The 21,360-nt window shown below is 50.2% G+C and overlaps 1 protein-coding gene across 8 annotated transcripts in view; it reads left to right on the plus strand.

Annotated features, from left to right (window-relative positions):
• Nucleotides 1–21,014, plus strand: part of FOXJ2 (forkhead box J2) — a 34,106-nt gene extending 13,092 nt beyond the window's left edge. The window contains exons 1-11 of one of the 8 annotated variants that reach the window (XM_037912938.2): nt 4,245–4,396; nt 6,805–7,160; nt 7,651–7,725; nt 9,481–9,549; nt 9,916–10,056; nt 10,520–10,718; nt 13,927–14,253; nt 15,962–16,063; nt 16,607–16,807; nt 17,727–17,825; nt 18,423–21,014. In XM_037912938.2, the coding sequence (XP_037768866.1) occupies nt 6,828–7,160; nt 7,651–7,725; nt 9,481–9,549; nt 9,916–10,056; nt 10,520–10,718; nt 13,927–14,253; nt 15,962–16,063; nt 16,607–16,807; nt 17,727–17,825; nt 18,423–18,511 (1,635 nt within the window). In that variant the 5' untranslated portion in view covers nt 4,245–4,396; nt 6,805–6,827 and the 3' untranslated portion in view covers nt 18,512–21,014. Of the gene's footprint in view, nt 1–4,244; nt 4,397–5,490; nt 5,679–6,364; nt 6,713–6,804; nt 7,161–7,650; nt 7,726–9,480; nt 9,550–9,915; nt 10,057–10,519; nt 10,719–13,926; nt 14,254–15,961; nt 16,064–16,606; nt 16,808–17,726; nt 17,826–18,422 lie in introns of those variants that run through there. The other 7 variants (XM_037912954.2, XM_043523711.1, XM_037912945.2 and 4 more) reach the window with 7 other exon arrangements.
• Nucleotides 21,015–21,360: the final 346 nt, after the last annotated feature.

The raw sequence follows: 21,360 nt of genomic DNA on the forward strand, positions 1-21,360 counted from the left end.
TCTGGTTTCTTAAGTGAAATGTATCTCTCTCAGTGAGGAAGTTTGTTTGGGGTAGATAACATTTTTAAGCACTTCATTCTAGTCTCCCTCATTCGTATCTCCTCTTGGTTCTTGAGGGAAAACAAAAATCTCTCGAAACTGCAAATGTTTCTCTCTCGCAGACAAACTTTAAAAAATTGACTCCCCCACGTTATTCCCTTCAGTGTTGTTGGTATAAAAAGTATTGCACAACCTTTGCACATAAACTTCAAAATCCTCGTTTCTTTCATCGGAGTAGAAACTATCCGTGTTTCCATACATGGCCAGTTTTATCTTTTCTTTTTCTTCCTTTCTTTGTCTAGACTTCCTCCTTCACCGCTGTCACTCTGATCATCTTGCTTTTTCAAAGATAAGGTGACCCTGGCATTGTCAACAGTGATTTTCTCCCGAAAGCTGACTGTACCTTTTTACTGCCTGAGCCAAAACTTTTCAAACCAGGGAGCCTAAAGTTATGCTTCTATATCTACTTAGGTGCCTAAAATATAGAAGTGGCCTGATTTTCAGAGATGCTGTGCAACCTTAGCTCCCATTGATTTCAGTATGAGCTGCAGTGCTCAGTACCTGTAAAAATCAGGTCACTTCCATTTAGGTGCCTAAAGTATAGATTTAGCAGTCTAACTTTAGGCTCCTAGGATTGAGTATTTTGGCTACTAGTTTTCATTTTGATCCCCTGAAAATCAAAGTATGTAATTAGTACAGTTTTGGGGTCCTTTAAAAGCTACAGCCAGCCTCATTTCATTCATAGGTTTCAGAGTGTTAGTAGCAGCCGTGTTAGTCTGTATTCGCAAAAAGAAAAGGAGTACTTCACTCCAGCTGCACCTGATTCTAAACTGACAAGTCTTTTGAGCCCTGCCTCAAAGAGTATTCCAGACTATAAAGGGGCAGTAACCGCACATTTGCATAGTTCTTAAAGCTACATACACCACCTCTAGTAAGTTTTTCAGCCCTGCCCTGTGAAGTTAGCAGTGGTGCAGGGAGGGGCATGACTGACTGAGTGGAAGAACTTTGCAAATTAGCGGGACAGGCAAAATAATAATGTCTTCTGCCAGCTAGTCAGTGGCATGTACAGTACAGGGAACCTGAGATGGGGGAGGCCAGCTTCCATTTTCAGCCTCAGGTCGAACATGCTGGTCAGTCACCGCACCCAGGATGTTTATTACTGCTCACTGAACAAGCTGCTGATTTGTCTTGGGTGAATTTGTGGTTCTTCAGTGCCAGCTGATTATAGGATTTTTCTTAGTCATTTTCTCTCTGTCTGAACCACGCAAACCACTGTTTGCTTAAGTACAGATTTGGATGAGTGCTCTCGAAGTGAAAGGCTCTAGTCCCCATCTCTCTGACTCTTCCGGAGCTGGGGTTATGTTGGAACTAGTGCCCGAGCGGTGAAAGACTCTATCCCGTTTTCAATCCTGTCTGATATTATGATTGTACATCTTCACATCACCTATAGGCATAAATGTAAATAGTGTTAGTGTAGGTATTTGACTGACCGTAAAATGGATGTGTACAGTGAATTCTAGCTGGCTAGATAATTTAGTAAGGCCTACAAAAACACATTGATTTGGGTTCATCCTGTTCATTCTGTGGTAGCAGGTTTGTCTGTAGTCGAGAGAGAGAGAGAGAATAAGAGAGGTGGTAGAGGGAACATTTGCCAGACAGTACAAAGGCCTGACTGGGTAGTGGAAGTTGAAAGAACCATGAGTGGTGGTGGTGTTCTGGTTTACCCTGTGATGTCAGATGTTACATGGTCTGCAGTGTCCAGCTGGTTCACTCTTTGGATAGGAGACATCTAAGGAAAACCCAGTGTGCTGCCAAAGTAGAGTGAGTGCACTCTTCCCTACAAGTCAGCAGTGACTTAATAGTACAGATTGATTCTAGAGCAGGGGCAGGAAAACTCCGGCCCGCGGGCCACATCCGGCCCATCAGACCATTTAATCCGTCCCTCATCTCCTGCTGGGGAGTGGGGTCGGGGTTTGCCCTGCTCCAGCACTCCAGCCAGGGAGCAGGGTTGGGGGCTTGCCCCGCTCACACGGCTCCCAGGAAGCAGCCAGCATGACTCCCCTCCGGCTCCTACATAGTACACAGAGGCGCGGCCAGGTGGCTCTGCACTCTGCCCCGTCCGCAGGCGTTGCCCCTGCAGCTCCCATTGGCTGGGAACCGCCGCCAATGGGAGCTGCGGGGGCGGCGCTTGTGGATGGGGCGGTGCACAGAGCCACCTGGCTACGCCTCAGAGCCGAAGGGAGGACATGCTTCTGGGAACTGCTTGCGGTAAGCAGCGCCTGGAGCCTGCACCCCTGAGCCTCCCCCTGCGACCCAATCCCCTGCCACAGCCCTGATCTCCCTCTCGCCCTCCCAACCCCTAGATCCTAGTGCAGAGCCCCCTCTTGTACCCCAAACCGCTTATCCCCGGCCCCACCTCAGAGCCTGCACCCCCAGCCCGAGCCCTCACACCCCTCCCCCATACCCCAGCCGGAGCCCTCACCCCCTTCCGCGCCCCTACCCCCAATTTCGTGAGCATTCATGGCCTGCCATACAATTTCCATACCCCGTTGTGGCCCTCAGGCCAAAAAGTTTGCCCACCCCTGTTCTATAGTTACCATGCTGCTGGAGTTACGTCATATTTGGGGTCGGGAAGGAATTTTCCTCCAGGGCAGATTGGAAGAGGCCCTGGAGGTTTTTTGCCTTCCTCTGTAGCATGGGGCACCGGTCACTTGCTGGAGGATTCTCTGCTCCTTGAAGTCTTTAAACTACGATTTGAGGACTTCAGTAGCACAGACATAGGTGAGAGGTTTTTTTGTAGGAGTGGTGGGTGAAATTCTGTGGCCTGCGTTGTGCAGGAGGTCAGACTAGATGATCATAATGGTCCCTTCTGACCTAAATATCTATGAATCTATTAAGATAAATCGTATAACTGAGAGCCTGACCAGCCTTTCTGCTCATGGTCATTAAATATCCCATAGCACCTCTCATAAGAGACAGAACATTAAATCCAAAATTGTGGCCAAACTTCGCCTTTGGAAATTATACTCTTTCCCCAAAATTTTCCATCCAGTTTCTATTGGATACAGGATTCTTCTTCACTTCCCATCCTAAACTGTTATTTAGTGTGGTTGGGTACTCTTAAAACAGTTGCTGTGTTTCACCCCAGAGACAGCTGTGTTTAGGCAGTGGGTGATCCATGTGTATGTATAAATTCAAAACTTGCATTAATTATGGAGATGCATTAGTGACTCCTAAATTAAGCTTGATAAAAGTCCTGTGAAAACTGTAACTTTTGCATTTGCTGAATTTCGGATGTTTCAAATTTGAATCTTAAAGTAGCATCACATTGAAAAAGAGAGAGAATTTTTTAGCTCTGTTTTTATTTTACTTCATAATTCCAGGGTTGCATAGTTAAAATCTTACACAAATATTCATTTCCATAATGAAACAGCAGCATGAAATCACAGCTCCATATTAGTTTTGTTATTCTATAGTCCTGTACATATTAAATGACTGAAGTTTTGTAATGCACACTTACAAAATGGAATATTTAGTTGCTATTTATTTTGTATTTCTTTTCTCCCAAGTTGGCCTTGAGACGAGTCCTTAATGAGGCCAGACTATGTGGAAAGTTGCATGGTATTGAAGTTCTGTTGTTTTTAAGTTATATAGACACTAAGAACATTTTTTGTTTGTTTGCATGGTTTTTTACACTGGGAAAATTTATAGTTATTTCACCCTTGTATAATTCCAAAAAAGAGTGGATGGATTCTGATCAAGCTTTAAAAAAAAAAAAAAATTCTTTGGGATGAGACCAGTTTCAGCCTTCAGCCTGAAAGGAGATATTTTCAATAAGTTATGTGCAGCTGAAAATGGGCTTGCAATGGAAGGCTTGATGCAACCGTACCTGTCAAGATTGCTGTATTACTCTAGCTCAGGGGAGGGCAAACTACAGCCCACGGGCCAGATCCGGCCCTTCAGGGCTTTCCATCCGGCCCAGAGATTGCCAGCCCAGTGGCATAGCGGGGCTAAGGCAGGCTCCCTGCCTGCCTTGGCCCCGCACCGCTCCCGGAATCAGCCAGCGCCACGTCCCTGCGGCCCCTGGGGGGGCAGAGGGCTCCAAGCGCTGCCCTCGCCTGCAGGCACCGCCCCCTGCAGCTCCCATTGGCCAGGAACGGGGAACCGCGGCCAGTGGGAGTTTCGGGGGTGGTACCTGCAGGCGAGGGCAGTGCATGGCAGAGCTGCCTGCCCCACGCCACCTCCAAGAGCCACTGCCAGACATGCTGGCCACTTCCGGGAGTGGCGCGGGGCCAGGGCAGGCAGGGAGCCTGCCTTAGTCCTGCTGCGCACTGCTGCCACCCTGCAGCCGCTCAAGGTAAGTGGTGCTGGGCCGGAGCTTGCACCCCGAACTCCTCCTGCACCCCGCACCCCAACCCCCTGCCCTGAGTCCCCTCCTGCACCCCAACCCCTTGCCCTGAGCCCCTTCCTGCACACCGCACCCCCTCCCACACTCCGCACTCCCTCCCGCACCCCTGCCCCAGCCCTACATTCATGGCCCTGCATGCAATTTCCCCACCCAGATGTGGCCGTCAGGCCAAAAAGTTTGCCCACCCCTGCTCTAGCTCATCACTATTGTATCTGATGGAATGGCTGGTGCTGGGGAGATAAGTAAGTTGCAGTTGGGCCTTTCCTTTCCTCATTCTCTCCGCTCCAGAAGCAGAATAGTGTTTCCACTAGCTACAGATGTGGTGGTGGCATAGTTTCACTTTTGTGTGTGTATGTTGGCTGTATGATTAGAGAGATGTTGTCTGAGTGCTGGGTGTTTGAGACAGTGTTGGTTGTTGTGTTTGAGCACTGGATAGTGTCTGATTGTTTGGGTGCATGGGTGTTTGAGCCCTGAATATTGTATGTAGTGAGTGAGTGTGTATGTGTGAAAATGCAAGCCCTGTGTGTGTGTGTGTGTGTGTGTATGTGAAAGCCCTGGGTTGTGTGTGTGTTGGGAGTGAAGGCTGGATGTAGAACCTTGTGTGCTTTTGTTGTAAGAACACTGTGGTGTGTGAGTGTAGGGTGTTGTGTGAAAGAAGCTGGGAATTGTGTCTGTGTACAAAGGTGCTGGATGCATGCATGTCTGGATCTATATTTAGAAAGGATATCTACTGGTGACACTCAGTCAGATGGGTGTCTCCCTGCCTCAGCTGATCCAGTCAGTGTGGGTGATGCACTTAGTAGGAGGCGCCACCTGATGGTTTTTTCCTGAGTAGGGCGTGTTCATGTTAGTCTGTTATCTCTGTGTGTGTGTGTGAGATTAATTTGTTACCGGAATGTGTTGTTTGTGTTCGACTGTTACCTTTATGTGTGCTGACATGCATCTATGTGCAGCGATCTTTTTAAAAGTGAATTTCATACTGGTGAAAGGTGCAGAACTTGCAGCCCCTAAAGACTTAATTCCCCTCTTTATCTCCAGAACAGGTACAGTGCAGGCTGCAGTCATGCAAACTAACTATCTCAGCCCAGATTCAAAGGGACCATCACTGGCAGGGGTGAGAGGGGAATTCAGTCCTTGGTGCAGCCAATTAGTGCCAGTTGTGATGTTGGTTTTTAATGATGACCTGACCCCCTAGAACCTGGATGGTGATGTACCTGCCCATTTCACACAGGTTACCAAATATATTGTTTTATTTTTAAAATGTGGCCACTTGAATTGAACGTTTGGGTATAATTACTGCTCACACTGGGCAGAGGTGCTTTATTTTTATGAGGAGAAATATGGTCTTGTGACTAAGGCAAAGATCAGAGTCAAGAGACCCTAGTTCAGTTCTCTACCATACTACAGACTCACTGTATCATGGAATCATAGGACTGGAAGGGACCTCGAGAGGTCATCTAGTCAAGTCCCCTGAACTCGTGGCAGAACTAAATTTATCTAGTTCATCCCTGACACTGTGTAACATTGGTCATGTCACTTCTCCTCTATGTGCCTCAGATTTCTCAACTTGGGGATATAATACTTACCTGCATTTCATGAGACTTAATTCAGTAAAATTCTTTGAGATCCTTAGGAAAAAGGGGCTAAAGACGAGCAAAGTCTTAATTATAATGATTCTGTTTTCAGTCCAGTCTCAGTCCGTCCTTGATGTGGTTGATATAATTATGTGTATATACCACTATAGGTGGGGGGGGGGGGATTTTTTATGATCCCTGCCCCAAGGAGCTTACAAACTGGGTTGGATACAATGTGATATGATGTAGGGAGAGATTACCTCAGGCCATGAAGAAGAAATTCCTCCCCCCACCTCCAGTGAATATATTGCCAGTCCTGACCCATACAGGTGATCTTATTTAGGTGTGACTTGGATACAACATGAGGGACATTCCTCCCTAGCTATGATCCCACTCCTGAGATGAGGAGGTGACTTTATTAGGCTACAGCTGGCAGATGATGAAGGGGATGGTGTCATGGTGTGCTACAGCAGGTGGAATGGCCCCACTCCCCAGGATAGATCCCTCTCCTCTCCTCGTTCCCTTATCTGAGTCTGACTAGGATACACAGAACAGGACTAGGTTACTACTCCAGGACAAACTGTGTAAGCTTATCAGCAAGCAGGGTTGTCCTCCCAGGGATACAGTCCCAGGTCTGTAGTGACACAACCTTCCCTGGCTGTGACCAGTGAGCAAGAGGCTCTTCAGAAAGGTACGCTGATGTGGGGGAGTGCATCTTTCCCTCCACTATCAAGGCACAATTTGCTTGTATTTCAGCAGTCCCGTTTGTTCCTCTCTCCCCAGCAGACACTCCGGCTTCTAGCATCATGGCCTCTGACCTGGAAAGCAGCCTCACTTCCATAGACTGGCTCCCCCAGCTCACCCTGCGAGCTACTATTGAGAAACTAGGGGGTTCCTCGCAGGCGGGGCCCCCAGGGGCTGCCCGGAAGTGCCCCCCAGGCTCCCCCACTGACCCCAATGCCACCCTGAGTAAGGATGAAGCTGCAGTGCACCAGGATGGGAAACCGCGCTACAGCTATGCCACTCTGATTACCTATGCCATCAACTCGTCGCCTGCCAAGAAGATGACACTTAGCGAGATCTACCGTTGGATCTGCGACAACTTCCCCTACTACAAGAATGCTGGCATCGGATGGAAGGTGAGGAACACTGTGGCTAGTGCAAAGTCTCCACCACCTTAAGAGAGCGCTCTTTCTTTTCTCGGTACAAAACGTTCCCACTAAGCAAAGAAAAGAGCCAGGTGTAAAGGCAAAGCTCTAGTTACCAGCTGGAGGAAGTGCAGAGCCAAATGACCCTTAATTTCCCTAGAATTGATTGATTTATACATGTGGAGGTCCCCCTCCCTATTAAGAAGGGCCCACAAAAGTACTCTCTGCCAATCCCTTCCTGGCCCAAATACCATCCTCACTGTACCTTCTGTGGGCATACACAGAAGGCCTTGGTCTCCAGAACTGTCCATCCCTCTCCTTTCCTTAGTCTCTGTCCTGGCCCATCCTGCGTGTACATAGACAGCTTTGGCCTTGAGTGATCTCTCACCCCATCCTGGGCATACACAGAAGTCTTCAGTTTCCTCTGCGGTCCTTATCCTTCCTACATAGCATTTATTTACTTCTCTCCGTCCCTCTGCAGAACTCCATTCGCCACAACCTGTCTCTGAATAAATGTTTTCGAAAGGTGCCTCGACCGAGGGACGATCCTGGGAAGGTAAGAAATTGTCACGTTCCTGGGTGAGTCACTTACACCACAGGGAATAAGCCAGTGTTGCCCTTTCTGCCCAGGTGGTTAAAACTTTTAAATATGTAGTATATATGTTAAAGCAATGAGATATACTGCTGTGTTTGAAGACTCCAGAAACATACACTAAAAGGACCTGCAAAGAAATGAAAATGGCTGTCAGCCCACCTTTTCCCCCCTGCCTTGTGATCTTTACTTAGATTGAAATATTTTTTTCTCGGCCCTTTTTTTTTTCTTCCCCAATCTTTGAAATGCAGATCTTGTATTACCTGTTCTGCTTGAAAGACATCATGGGTGACTAGAGAACTGGAAGGATTATTACATCATGGATACCAGGGAAATGAAATCCAAGCACCTGAGAGCAGAACTGATATTTGTTTAAAGCTGTTTTATAACTTCGGGTTTTAAAAATATTGTTATCACCCACTGAATTCAAATACCCCAAAACAGTTGTAAGAAAAGCTCGCTTTGCTAAAAATTCAGCATTTCTGCACCTTCAGTAAGGGCTGAAGACGAAACGCCCAAGCTGCATCTCTGAGTTCCCAAGGGAGACTACCAAGAAAAAAAGAAATTCTGATATTACTAATGTAAATATATTGACAGGAACCTCATAAGTCTTTGTTTCTATATCATAATGCTTCAGAAAAGGGCCCAAGCCCAGATTCTTTTTTTGTTTGCAGATCACCGTTAAGGTACTGGGTCCTCAGTTGACATCACTTAGGTATCTAGGTAATACAGAATCATTATTTTGGGGATCACAACTCATAAGGCTCAGTTAGTGATAATGCCCTGTTTCAGTAAACCCTAACTGGCTGCATGCTAGTATGAAGGTTGGCCTTCACTTCTAAGGCCATCGTGTCCTGCCGTTGTAAAGATCAATTTAAATCACAATTGGAGGTTAATAACAGTCCTAGAGTTTAAGGCCAGAAGGGGCCTCCAGATCAACTAGTCTGACCACCTGTGTGTCACAGGCCGTTAGCTGCATGCTAAATCCAACAATCAAAATGAGACCAACCAGTTTGCACCACAGGCAGAGAATAGAAGGGACTGAGGTGCACAAGAGCCCCATGGCCCTGCAGTGGCATTGAAACGAGTAAGTGAGATATACCCAGATAATCCTGGCAAGTGACCTGTACCCACATGCTGCAGAGGAAGGTGAAAAACCCCCAAGGTGACTCCCAATCTGACCTGGGGGAAGTCCCAACCCCACATATGTTATTAGTTAGACCATGAGCAAGAGTCAGCCAGCCAAGCATCAAACCACCATTTGGAACTGGGTCTTCAGAAATTTCCTAGCAAACATGCTTTTAGGTCATCTTGCCCACTCTGATCATTATAGCTTAATTGGTCTATACTGTTATTACTAACAAAGAAATTCCATGAAAGGCAGAGGACATTGATGGGGTGTGCAGGCATAAAGGATGCACTAGGCCAGGCCATCTCCTGCCATGCTGGATCAGACCCTTCGTTTATGTTTTCTCTTGACCTGTCTCTCAGGGTAGCTGGCACCTGGAGCTTCAGAGGAAGGCGTGAAATTCCCACAATAGCAATGTACTTCACTGTTCAGTCCTGTACTACAGGAGGAAAACATCTTCCTGATGCCCAGCTGGCATTAGCTCATGCACTGTAGCATGGACATTGATATATTAGTTGATGTTCTGCGCTGTGGGTCTCAGTAACATCCTGCAGCAGGGAGTTCCTCTCACCACTGGATTTTCTTTCCAGGGTTCTTATTGGACAATAGATTCCTGCCCAGATATCTCCCGCAAGAGGCGGCACCCTCCAGACGATGATGTGAGTGTGGTTCTTTCCGGGAGCAGATGGGGCTGGGGAGGGCTGAACTTCCCTCTTACTCCAGCAGGGAGTCTTTCCTGCTTGGGGTCCCATTGGGGAAACAGGACGCGTCTGTGGGGAGGTGAACATGGAGTCTGAATTCTCCTCTTGTCCCCACCATGTGGCTTCCGTTGCTGTCACCCAATAGCGCCATCTAGTCCTGTCTGAAGAGCAGCTTTGTCCTCTTGAATGTTCTTCCACTACAGACAGTACCTTGCTTTCCTAGGGCAGAAGCTTGTACAAGGGGGAGCTGGTTTCTCATCTGCTGCTTCCCTTCTCTGTCTGTTTCTGATTTCCTTGCCTCTTCTTTTGTCCCCCTGCTCACAGTTATCACAGGACTCCCCAGAACAAGAGGCGAATAAGAGCCCACGGGGGGCTGTCCCAGTCAGCACAGAAGCCTCTCTGCCCCCTGAGGCTACCCCTCAGCTATCGCTGCAGAGCACCACACCCATTGCCAGCTACAGTCAGGTGAGCGGCAGAGGAGGGGGTGGAGATGGGCAAAGTGAGAGACAGGGTAAGGGAGAAAGGGGGACAGGGTGACATAGATGGAAGAGTAAATCAGTGATGGGGAGGGCCATAGGGAAGAATGGAAACAGTGGGCTGAAGAGGGGAGATCAGTGACCAGGAGGGAAGTAGGGAGGAAGTGGAACAGGGGAAAGGAGCAGACGGGGCAGGGATAAAGCCATTAGGGTGTGAAGTGGCTGGAGGATGGGCTGGAGCTAGAATGTCCCTGGGAGGGAGAGGAGGATGGAGTCCCCCATTCTGGTAGGAGAGTTGCAAGGATTTTGAGGGGGAGACAGACAGGTGATATGGGATTTGCTGGGTGTTCTTTTTCTGGGAGCAAGCCCCTACCTTCCCCCTCAAATTCCTGAAGTTACAAAGCCAACGATCTATTTAGATATTTTTTTCCATATTATTGTCTGGTCTTTAGCAGGGCACAGGGCCCGTGGATGTGGCAGCCACTGTGGCAGGAGGGCAGGGACGTGAAGGGGCAGATGTGCCACCCCCGCTCTACAGTACTAACCACGACTTCAAGTTCTCCTACTCTGAGATCAACTTCCAGGACCTGAGCTGGTCTTTCCGAAACCTCTATAAATCCATGCTGGAGAAATCGTCCTCTTCCCAGCACGGTGAGTACCTGGCTTAGATGTATGGCGCATTGTATGTGTGCCCCTGTGATATCCCCTAGTAATGCCCCTACCGGCATCTCTCAGTCACTTCCTCTTTCTAGCAGCATGTGAAAAGAGGGTTCCCCTGCTTTCAAATGCTCTAGCTCCTCCCCGCACACACACAATGTGCAGTCCAGAAATTCTTCTTTCTCAGTCTGTCAGCCCTTCTCTCTCTTTCTGTAGAACTAACAATGATTTTTAAAAATAGCTGATGTTGAGTCAGAAGGAGCAAGAAAAATTCCTAAAGGGCTAGAAGGATCAGCTTGTGAAGAAAGGCTTGAAAAGATAAATATGTGGCGGTCTGAGGTCATGAATTGCCATCTAAAGGTGCAAGTATTGTCAAGTTGTAAATCGCAGGAGACTGACAGTTATTTGGCATAAACTAAAGGTAGTGGGATGAAATTAGGCTGCGGAAGGGTCTCTTCAAAGGAAGGGCATGCAAGTTCCCATCACTTGGGTCGCTTAAAAGTAGGACTGGACAAAGCCCTAGAGAATAACTGTAGAGGAAGGGATAGGGTGGAGTGGACAAGATATAACCTACTAATCCATTTTCATCTTGAATTCCTCTGGATTCTGTGATTCAGGGAACAGCCACCAGAGGGCAGTGTCACACTTGCGACAAGAATAGGTGATGCAGAAAACCTTAAACAATTTCAGCTTGCTGTCCCTATATTTAAAGAGAGACATCCTTGAAAAGATCAGTCTGGTATGGGTAGGGCAATATTATGAAACCAGGACCTACCATATATCAATAATCACTCAACTTTCAGTCAGTCAGTCTTTCCACACTGCAGACATACCCTGCTACTCTAGCAGAATCAAACAAACCTACAAGCAGAAGGACTCCGTGCAGTCACAGCTCTTCTGTGACAACAGTAATAATGATTTATTGTTTGTATTACCATAATGCCGACAAGCCCTAGTCATAGAGGAGGGCCCCATTGTGCTCGGTGCTGTACAAAAAGTCCAACCCCATAACTGTTGGGAGACCAGCAGCTCTCATAAGCTAAGCAGCGTCAGGTTTTGTCCAGAGTTGGACACCAAAGGGAAACTCATGGTGCTGCAAGAAGTTGTGCTGGTGACTTAGCTGGCGTGCTTTCCCCTCTGAGTCCGTACTGACCTCAGCGACAGGGGTGCTGTGCCCGTAGAGGTGCTGCTCTTGGTTAAGATGTACAACCAAAGCCTACTTCTGATGATTGAGTCAGGAGCCCCATTGCAGGCAATGGATAGCTCCGGGGGTTTGGCAGGGGTATACTGGGCCTTTCATTTAGATGCTCAAGTTCAGCTCATGTTGCTACTGCCTGAAAACAATTGTGGTACAGGTGACTTGTCTGGCTGGTCTCCGTTCTGTTCCCATCATCGCCAAAACTAGCTAATCCTTCCTTGGCAATCTTAGCTGAGAGCCAAAGGATTGAACCAGCCAAGGAGACTAAGCTCCCCTTTCACTCAAGTTAGGGTTTTTGAAATCAGTGGAAGTTTTGGAGTGCTCAGCTCTTCTGAAAATTAGGCCCCTTATTTAGGCGGCAAGCTATGGGCATAGCCTAACTTTGGGCAGCCAGTTTTGAAAATCTCTACTCGGAGTGTTCTCTCCATTCTCCATGCCAAAGTACTGCTTGGTAAATATTTGTGCTGTCCTAAATTCCTTTCACAGCTTCAGCTGAAGGCAGTTTTTGTCTCTTCTTCTGTGTTGTGTGGCTGTTAAACAGTTGCTGCCTTCCCCCCAGAGGCAGCTGCATTTCAGCAGTGTGAGAGTGACCCTTATATAGACTCTGTAGAGCACTTGAGGATGAAAGCTGCCAGAGTAGTATTAGAAAACCCAGACCAAAAAAATTGAGGTTATTCATTCGTAACAGTGACTTAAAGGTGACCTCTGAAGGCAAAACCAAGTGTGCATGTGCCCTTTAATTGCTACTTTTACAGTGTCCTGAAGAAGCCTGAGAAATTGAGATGGGGTTGGGGTTGTTTTGCTTGTTGGCCAACTAAAGCAAGATCTCACATTCAGCTTGATGGCAGGCATTTCTGTGTTAGGATGTTTGTCAGTAGCACAATACATTTGAATGCTGCATCTGATCAATTGCAAGATTTCAGGGAATGTTCTAGGCATTAATGGGCAGAACCCTGTAGATTTTGGTGACAACTGGAAAACCAAAAGGAGAAAATGGCTGGTACATAGAGCCCCTGGTATCTGGTTAGCAGATCCAGCAGTTTCAGCCACCTCTGTAATTGTCTAGAGATCAAAGGACAAGTTGATGACAGTTATTAATACCTTCCTGCAAAACAATATCCCCATCTCCGCTTTGCCCTTCTTCCCAATACAGTTTTAAAATGTTGACACCTTGAATGACATGTCCCAGACAGAAATAAAAGAAATGGGGGGGGGGGGGGGGGGAATGAGGGTTCACACAGAATTCTTGGCATGGCTGGGGGGGGGGGGGGGGAATGGGGTATTCTAGTGTGGGGGAGAACCGAGGGCCACGGGAGAAATACAGAGCTGCTAGCATGGGGGGAGGGGATGCGGAAAGTGATATTTTGGGGAGGAGACATGGGGTTACACAGAGCCCCCTGGCTTGGGGAATGGTGTGGAAGGGTTGCAGAGTCCTGAAAAAGAGGGGATGGGATGGTGGCACACAGGGAGTTTATGGAGGGCGTGGAGGAAGGCAAGGAGCTTCTGACATGTGCAATGCACTGAGCCAACCAAAACAACAGAATGTGCAACCCTCTAGTTATTTACATTAGAGAAGCGGCAAAGTTTCTAGCCCAAGTGCTTTTGAGCTACAAATGCAACAACAACAACAAAAACCATACCACACCCACAAAAGGAAACTTGGGGTGGAAAGGAACCAAATCTCCCATGTCAACACTCACGTCATCTAAATGTCTTGTCTAACTTCAGCTTTGTGCAACACAGTCTCCTCCAGCAGAACCACACGTATGTGACATTTCAGGAGAATGCGTTCAATTTTGGAAAAACTGCATTAAATAGAAACGTGGCCATTACTTAGACTTGGAAAGGCTCGGGTCATGTGCTATCCGTTTGAGCCTCTAGAGGGCACTCGAAGGACTGAGTGCGTTATTAGGGTCAGTGGGATGAAGTCACGCACAGGCAGGTGTTGGAGCTTGGCAGCCGCCTTACCCACATCTCTTAACTTTTGTTACTCCCCCCTTGCAGGTTTCTCTTCTCTCCTTGGCGACATGCAGCCCTCCAATCACAACTACTACATGTACCAGCAGCCGCAGGGCCCCTCGTCAGTGGGGGCTGCCCCCCCCCTCCACACCCCGAGCCCAGAGGGCTGTCCACCCCAGGGGGGCAAGCAGCAGGGTGGCGATGGCTATGGCCCCCCACCTGTGATGTCCATGCACCCACCCCCGATGCAGCATGGAGGGTACCACCAGCACCAGCAGCATCACGCGCACACCCACCCACAGCAACAGCAGCACCAGCACCAGCAGCACCAGCAGCAGCAGTCACAGGCTTCAATCAACAGCGCTGGCTTTGGTGAGCTGCAGGGGGCAGAGGGGGCTGGGACAGTGTTGGGGTCCAGTCGGGTGCCCAGGGCTCCTGTGGTGAGCTCCCTCACAGCAGCACCCAGGCACTACAGAAGATGAGATACAAAGGGTGGGGAGAGGCTGAAACTCAGGTCTGAGTGAACTTGGAAGCTGCATTCCCCTTTCACCTCCAGCAGAGGGGGACCCAGCCCCACAAGGCATGGGGTGCAGAAATGAGGGGGGGGGGGGGGGTTGAGCACTGAATGACCAGGGAAGCTGAATTTCTGTCCAGTGCAAATTTAGGGTCTTTTGGCAAGTAATGGACAGGGCCAGGTTCTGTTTATTTTGTATTACATGGGTGGGAGACAGGGCCGGATTAACCTTTTGTGGGCGCGGTGCCAAACATATGTGTGGACCCCTTTGGAGGCAGTGGATCATGGCAAGGGGAGGTTGGTCCCGGAGCAAAGGGCTGGCCAGGGGAAATGGGGCATGGCATGGCAGGGGCGGTCTTGCTCTGCCCATCCCAGTGCAAGGCACTGTTTACAAACCAGCAGTCGCCAGATGCACACTGGCCTGCCCGGTTCTGTGTTGCCAGCCTGCCCCTTCCCCTCAGGGGCGGGCCCATGCCATGCCACAAGGCCCCCCCACCCAACACCCATTTGACTCCCTATGCCCAGCGCCCCCCAGACCCCTTATGCCCAGCGCCACCCCCCACCACAAATGCACAGCGCCCTGCACACCACCACCCCTGCCAGCGCCCCCTGGCCCACAGCCCCACCACAACTGTCCAGCACCCCACACAGAACCCCCACTTGCTAGCACCCCAACACACACAGATCTCCCCCACCCGCCACTGCCCAGTGTCCTTCCCCACAGCCCCACCACCACAACTACACAGTGCCCCCCACAGGCCTCCGCACACTGCCCAGCACCCCAACACACACAGACCTCCCCCCACTGCCCAGTGCCCCCCCAACAGACCCCCCACTGCCTAGCACTCCAAAACACACAAGCGTCCCGCACTGCCCAGTGCCCCCACCTCCTCACAGCCCAGCACCCTCCCACAGACCCACTCCCTCACGCCCTGCCCCCTGGGCGCGCTCACTGGCCCTGCTGAGCCAGCGCAGAGCAGGGATTCCCCCCTCCCAACAGAGTGCTAGGGAGCAGGACAGCTGAAGCTTGGGAGCACAGAGTGGTCCTGTCCCCCGGGGCCCCACCCAGCCCTGCCTGCCTGGCACTGGTGCCTGCAGTGGAGGAGGCATTTCCTTGCAGTGGCGAGAGGGGGAGGAGCCACTGGCTTCCCCAGCCCGCCGCTTCTGCAAGGCGGCAGGGAGAGGCTGAGGGCTCCTCTCTGCCCCTGTCACTGGCAGGCAGCCACCGGGGCCCGAGAGGAGCACTCAGCCGGTTGCTCGGTGGAGAGGGGTGAGCAGTGGGTCGGGGGAGGAGCTGGGATGAAGAGGAGCCAGTGGGCAGGGCAAGGGGTGGAGAGAAGCCCTGGGCTGGCTGGCAGAGAGGAGCTAGCGGTGAAGGGTGGGGGGAAGAGGGGCCAGAGGTGGAGAGGAGCCAGCAGCTGAGGGTGCAGCGCAAGTGGAGTGGGCTGGGCCAAGGCCCCTTTTTGTGGGTGGGCCTGGCGCCACTGGCACCATTGTAAACCCGGGACCGGTGGGAGAAGAGGGGTGTTACTTCCTTGTAACTGACTTGTCTGCCTGGCTTTCCAGCATTCCCCCCTGAGTGGTGCTCCAACATTGACTCCCTGAAGGAAAGCTTCAAGATGGTGAACCGGCTGAACTGGTCTAGCATTGAACACTCCCAATTCTCAGGTCAGTAGGAGATCCCACCTCTTGCTTGGCCCAGTGGGAGACCCAGGTTCAATTCCCTGCTCTGCCACACACTCCTGTGTGACCTTGGGGAAGTCACTCAGCCTCTCTGGGCCTCAGTTCCCATCTGTACAATGGAGATAATAGCATTGCCCTGCCTCATGGATTGTGGGGAGGAGAAATCCACTCAAGATTTTTGTGGCCCTCAGATACAGCAGTGATGGGGGCAGCTAGAAGATAGATGAATGGCTTCCCAGTCCCTGCTGCTGCTTGTCCCACTCATGTGTCAGAGACATCATGCTGCGAATAGAAAAAAGCAGCTCCCCAGAGAGTGCACAGCAGAGATTAGAGGTGGGGTGGGGAAGCCCTGACTGTGAAGAAGGGGACTCTCTGAGGGGATACAGCGGAGAGAAAGGCAATGGTGAGCCCTTGAGTGTGAGGAAAGGAGGATTCCCAGCGGAGTACCCATAGGGTTAGGGATTAGGCAAGAGGAGGGCGCACGATGCATGCAATAACTGGATTTCATCCCCCCCATTGTCCTTGCAGAGCTGATGGAGAGCCTGCGCCAGGCTGAGCGGAAGAACTGGACCCTGGATCAGCACCACATTGCCAACCTCTGCGACTCCCTCAATCACTTTCTCACCCAGACTGGTCAGCTCCCTCACCTGGGGGGCCCTCAGCAGCCCCCCCGAATCTCTGATTCTTGCGCCCTGAATAGTGGCAAGCAGGAACAGTCCATGAACCAAGGTACACAGCAGGGTGGGCAGGAGGGGGACCCAAGATGCCATGCAAATGGGTGAGACGGATTCCCAGTTGTGTAGAGGTGCTGGACACCTTGTCACCATGCCAAGCACCATGGCACTGAACAGCCCCGTGCTATGTTGCTCTAAAACACTTAGACTTCGTCAGTGTCTTTCATACGGATTGTGTCCCACCCAGTGCTTAATTTGTAATGAAAGAGGTGCCGGAGCTCAAGCAATTTTTTTACTTTTATAACTAACGTGGCAAGCCCAGACATGCTGGGGCTCAGCCCTGACCAGCCTTGGCACAAATGAAGCACTGGTCCCACCTGGCTTTAGAGAGTTTAGTACAGGAGAGATGGGGATGTATGTGCTCATAACACAGTGCATAGTGGTGTGAAGGCATTATCTGGTATGTGTGGTTGAGCGGCCAGTAACCCAGACAGAAAGCAATTAGAAAGCACACAGGCAAAAGGAGGAGGTGAGAGGTGTTTTGTCGATGGTCTGTGGAGAGGTGCCAGAGTGGCTGTTCCAGGTGGTAGGAGCTAGAGAGAAGAAGATGGTCTCCCCTGCACTGAAGATCCTGTGGTAGGAGAGAGAGTAGGATGATGCTCTATGAGGAGCGGACAAGGGCAGTGAGGAGAGATCATGGCCTTGCAGCAGCTTGATTTTGACCCAACTTGGGACACGTCTAGGAAGGGGGTGATGGGCCAAAATTCCCCACTTTAACCCAGTAGAATAACAATATGGTTTTGGTACCGTGGCTGAGCTGTAACACGTTGTCAGGGCCTGTCCATTGAACACTTCCTGATTCTCCCTGGAGCGTGTCAGTCAGTCTGTTCTGTGGCTGAGCTGCGACGCCCAGTCAGTGCCAGGCGAGCTGGCTGAGGGGATCACTGATGGTTCTTTTCCCTTTCCTTTGGCAGTGAACTCTTATGGTCAGCCACAGCCTCCCCATCTCTTCTCCGGGCCATCTCCTATGTACCAGATTTCCACCCAGGACAATCCAGGGTATAATCGCCCAGGTAAGTGGTGAAATGATGATGTGTAATACAACTCCCACCCCAGCTGTCTCAGCCGTCCAGCAGCACATTCTAGCAGGGCCTTTCCCCTCTCTGTCAGAGAGCTGGAGTAGGGCTGAGGGAGCCAAGACTGCAGGAGGTCCCGCAGTGGGACACTGCCACGGCACTGGTGAGAGCAAGCTCAGTTGCCCGACTCCTCTCACCCCCCCGGCCGCGTCACACCACTTTGCCATAGCTGGGTGCTCACTGGCCACTGCTGTGAGGGAGCTCATGTTGCCAGACTCCTTAGGCCTTAGTTAGATGCTGACTGAACACTGTTGAGGGCAGCTCATGGGGAATCTCCCATTGCTGCAGTTACCCTTAAATCACCTGAGCCCCTGCTCCCAATATGGACACTGATAGGACACTGCCTTGGGGTGGAAACGTGTGCTGCCGGGGGGGGGGGGGGGGGGAATGTGTCCTGGCAGGTCACTGCTGTGGGGAAGTTCACGCCAGCTGAGTCCTTCCCCTTTTATTGTTCCCAAGAACCCACTAGGACAGAGCTTGACTTCTCCGCTAACCATCTCTTTCCCTTTTTCTCCCTCTTCCCCCTCCACTCAGCTCACCATCTGGTCCCCCGACCTCCAGTCCCTCCTCCAGGCGCCAATGAGGAAATCCCCGACGATTTCGACTGGGACTTGATCACCTAGCGCGTTACAGACTCGAGAGCCCGTCCCTTGTGAGGGACCTGGGAGGGAAGGGGGGCATGGGGTGAAAGGTCGCAGGTCCAGCTGCCCTGGCCTCCCTGCCTTGCCTGTATATAGATATATATTCTCTCTCTGCGCCAGAGAAGCCACCGCAAGATGCTGCCGAAGATAATCCTTCCTTGCGTCCTGTTTTACCTTCCTTTTTTTCTTTTCTTCATTATTATTATTATTATTATTATTATCAGTAATCGAGCACGGCTCTCCCCCACTGGCCTCGGACACATCAGATCGGCTCCCCCACATTGCGTGGTGCCCTGCATGGGGCGGAGGGTGGAGAGATGGCTCCCTGATGCCATGACAAGACCTCAGAAGGCCGAAACCTCAAGAGCATCTTTCTCTGCCTCCCTCATTTTGTGTTTAACAATCCCTTTTTGCCGGTGAATCTGTTGTATTGGCTACCGGAGCGAGAGAGCCTAGTGGACCCTGGGAGCCTGTAATTATGTTGTTTGGTAAATGTTGTAAAGGTCAGGGGCTCAGAGGGACACTGGAGGGGTGATTTTAGCTCCGTGATCATTCTCACACCAGCAAGGGACGGCAAGAGAAGGAGGGAAGACCCTGAATATAAAGAAAGCAGAATCTCTATGCGGGTGAGATACAGCTGGGATTTGGGCCGAGCTGGGAGAGGAAGGCCCTGAGTGCAGAAAAAGGAGAATTTCTAGCACAGATGCATTTGGGATTCAGAGACCACTGCCATTTATAAGGAGATCAGCGGGAACCCTGACCTGTTTTCTATGCTGACTTTTGCAGTCCCTGGGAATGTGAAGCCCACCTGTCAAGTAGGGGAAGCTTAGCAGGTGTATTTTGCACCAGCACTGGGGGGATCGGGAACAGCACATCAAATAGAATTCCCCAAAGGCTTTTAACGTCACCTTTCCCCTCCCCCACCCCCATCACCTTCCATAAAAATACAGCGAGGCTTTTATTTGCATATCCAAAGAAGACGCATACAAATTAGGAATCACTCCCCCTACCCCTCAGTTCTTGTTCTGTTAGTTATTCCCCCCCTTAATTTCTTTGGAGGCTGTCCTTGCCTGTGGTGTAAGGATGCAAGCAAAGGGAGTCTTGTCTGCATAGTTATAAACACACAGTGGGTGGTTTCCATTTCGGGAGTGAACCAAGGATAAAAAGAAGAAGCCACTGCTCCAAGTTGAGGAAGATTTGGGGACTTGTGGGTTAGAGATTGGAGTGTGTCCCCCCCGAGGTTGAAGAGGTGTGAGGCTTCACAGTTGTTATGTTTCAGAAGCACAGATGTCAGGACAGGAGGTGTGGGGCAGATATTTAAACTGCTCAGCCAAAGGGAGGAATGGGGAGGATGGGTCAGACCCCTCATAGGTCAGCTGGAGAGAGAGCGGGTGAAGAGTTAGCACATCCCAAAATCCAGTCTCTGTGTGAGCACTTGCAAAGCAGGATGGGGAAGCCGTGTTGAAACAGGAATGAGTGTTTAGCTGCCGTCCCCCCAGGTGTGTCCCCTGGCTGTCCCCCTGTTTCTAGCGTGGCTCTGTTCTGTCAAACCTCTTGTTTCCTCTTTCTATTTTGTAACTCCCTAGCCCCTGTTTATCGGTGAGGGGAACCAAGTTGGAAGCAAACCATCATGGGGACTCAACATGCCAAGGGTGGGGGAAATAATTTAGCATCGCTTTATAATTTGCTGTTGAGATAAACCAATTGGATCTTTGTCGGGAAGATGGACAGTCTCGTTGGATTTGAGGGGGGGTGGGGGGGTACTGTTTTTTGTTGTTGTTTTTTTTAAGTGGGCGTGGTCATCACTGAGCATTCCCAAGAGGAGTGGGGAATCCCAGAGTCGACTTCAGCATGGAGTTAGCCAGCGGTTCTCTCTGCTGCCCAGGATGGGAATGATATGACCAGGAAGCCGTGTTCGGTTGGGTTTCTGTGGCACAGAGCAGCAGAGATGACCTCCCTCCAGGTGCCACTCAGTGCTTTGCAGGGGATGTTCCCAAGAGCCGGGCCCATGGAAGTCGTTCAGAAGGCCGTTTGGCCTTTCAGAGAACCCAGAAAACAAACCAAGATGGCTCCTTTGCATAGTCAAGTGCTCCTCACTTGCATATTCATTTGCCTTGTTTGCATATTCAGTTGCGCATCATTTGCATATGTAAATATATGCCGGTCAGTGTGCAAATTAGCCTTGCCCCCACCCCTGAAATATCGTGCATCATTTGTGGGCAAGATGGCATCGGATTGGACTCGTGGAGTCAAAGGACTTCGCACTGGAACTGCACTGCAAGCTGGTGACATAGCCTGTCAGGAGTGAAGGGATGCAGTCAACGGAGATCAGCCTGCAAGTGAGAGGAGTCCCTTGCACCCCCTTGCACTTTGGTGTGGCCCATGATGCTTTGTGTCAAGGAGAGAGGAGAAGGGGTGTGGCCTCACGAGTTTATTTTTGTGCATGCTTTCTTAATAAAAACAAAAAGTGAATGTTTATGGTTTATACCTTTTGGTGCTGGTGTTCAATTATTTTTCAGTGGCGGCTGGTCGGGCGAAACCACAAGATTTATCAACTTTATTGTTAGGGTTTGGCTCCTACCTGAATAGCCTGGAGAGAGAGGAGGAGCTATTGTAGCTGCCTGCACCAAAGTCAGAGATGAAATCAAGACCTTCTGTAGGGAAGACAGTGAAAGAGCTGCACTGTTGAATCTTTTACACTTCATGTAGATCAGTCAGTCTCAGCCTGTTCATTCTGTCCATTGCATGCTGCACAGCAGAAAGGCAGCATGGAACTACCCCAAATGTAATGGGAAATGTTTGTATTTTTAATTATCTGCCTGTCACTGCAC

Source organism: Chelonia mydas, chromosome 1 (assembly GCF_015237465.2).
Source record: "Chelonia mydas isolate rCheMyd1 chromosome 1, rCheMyd1.pri.v2, whole genome shotgun sequence".
Lineage (NCBI taxonomy): Eukaryota > Metazoa > Chordata > Testudines > Cheloniidae > Chelonia > Chelonia mydas.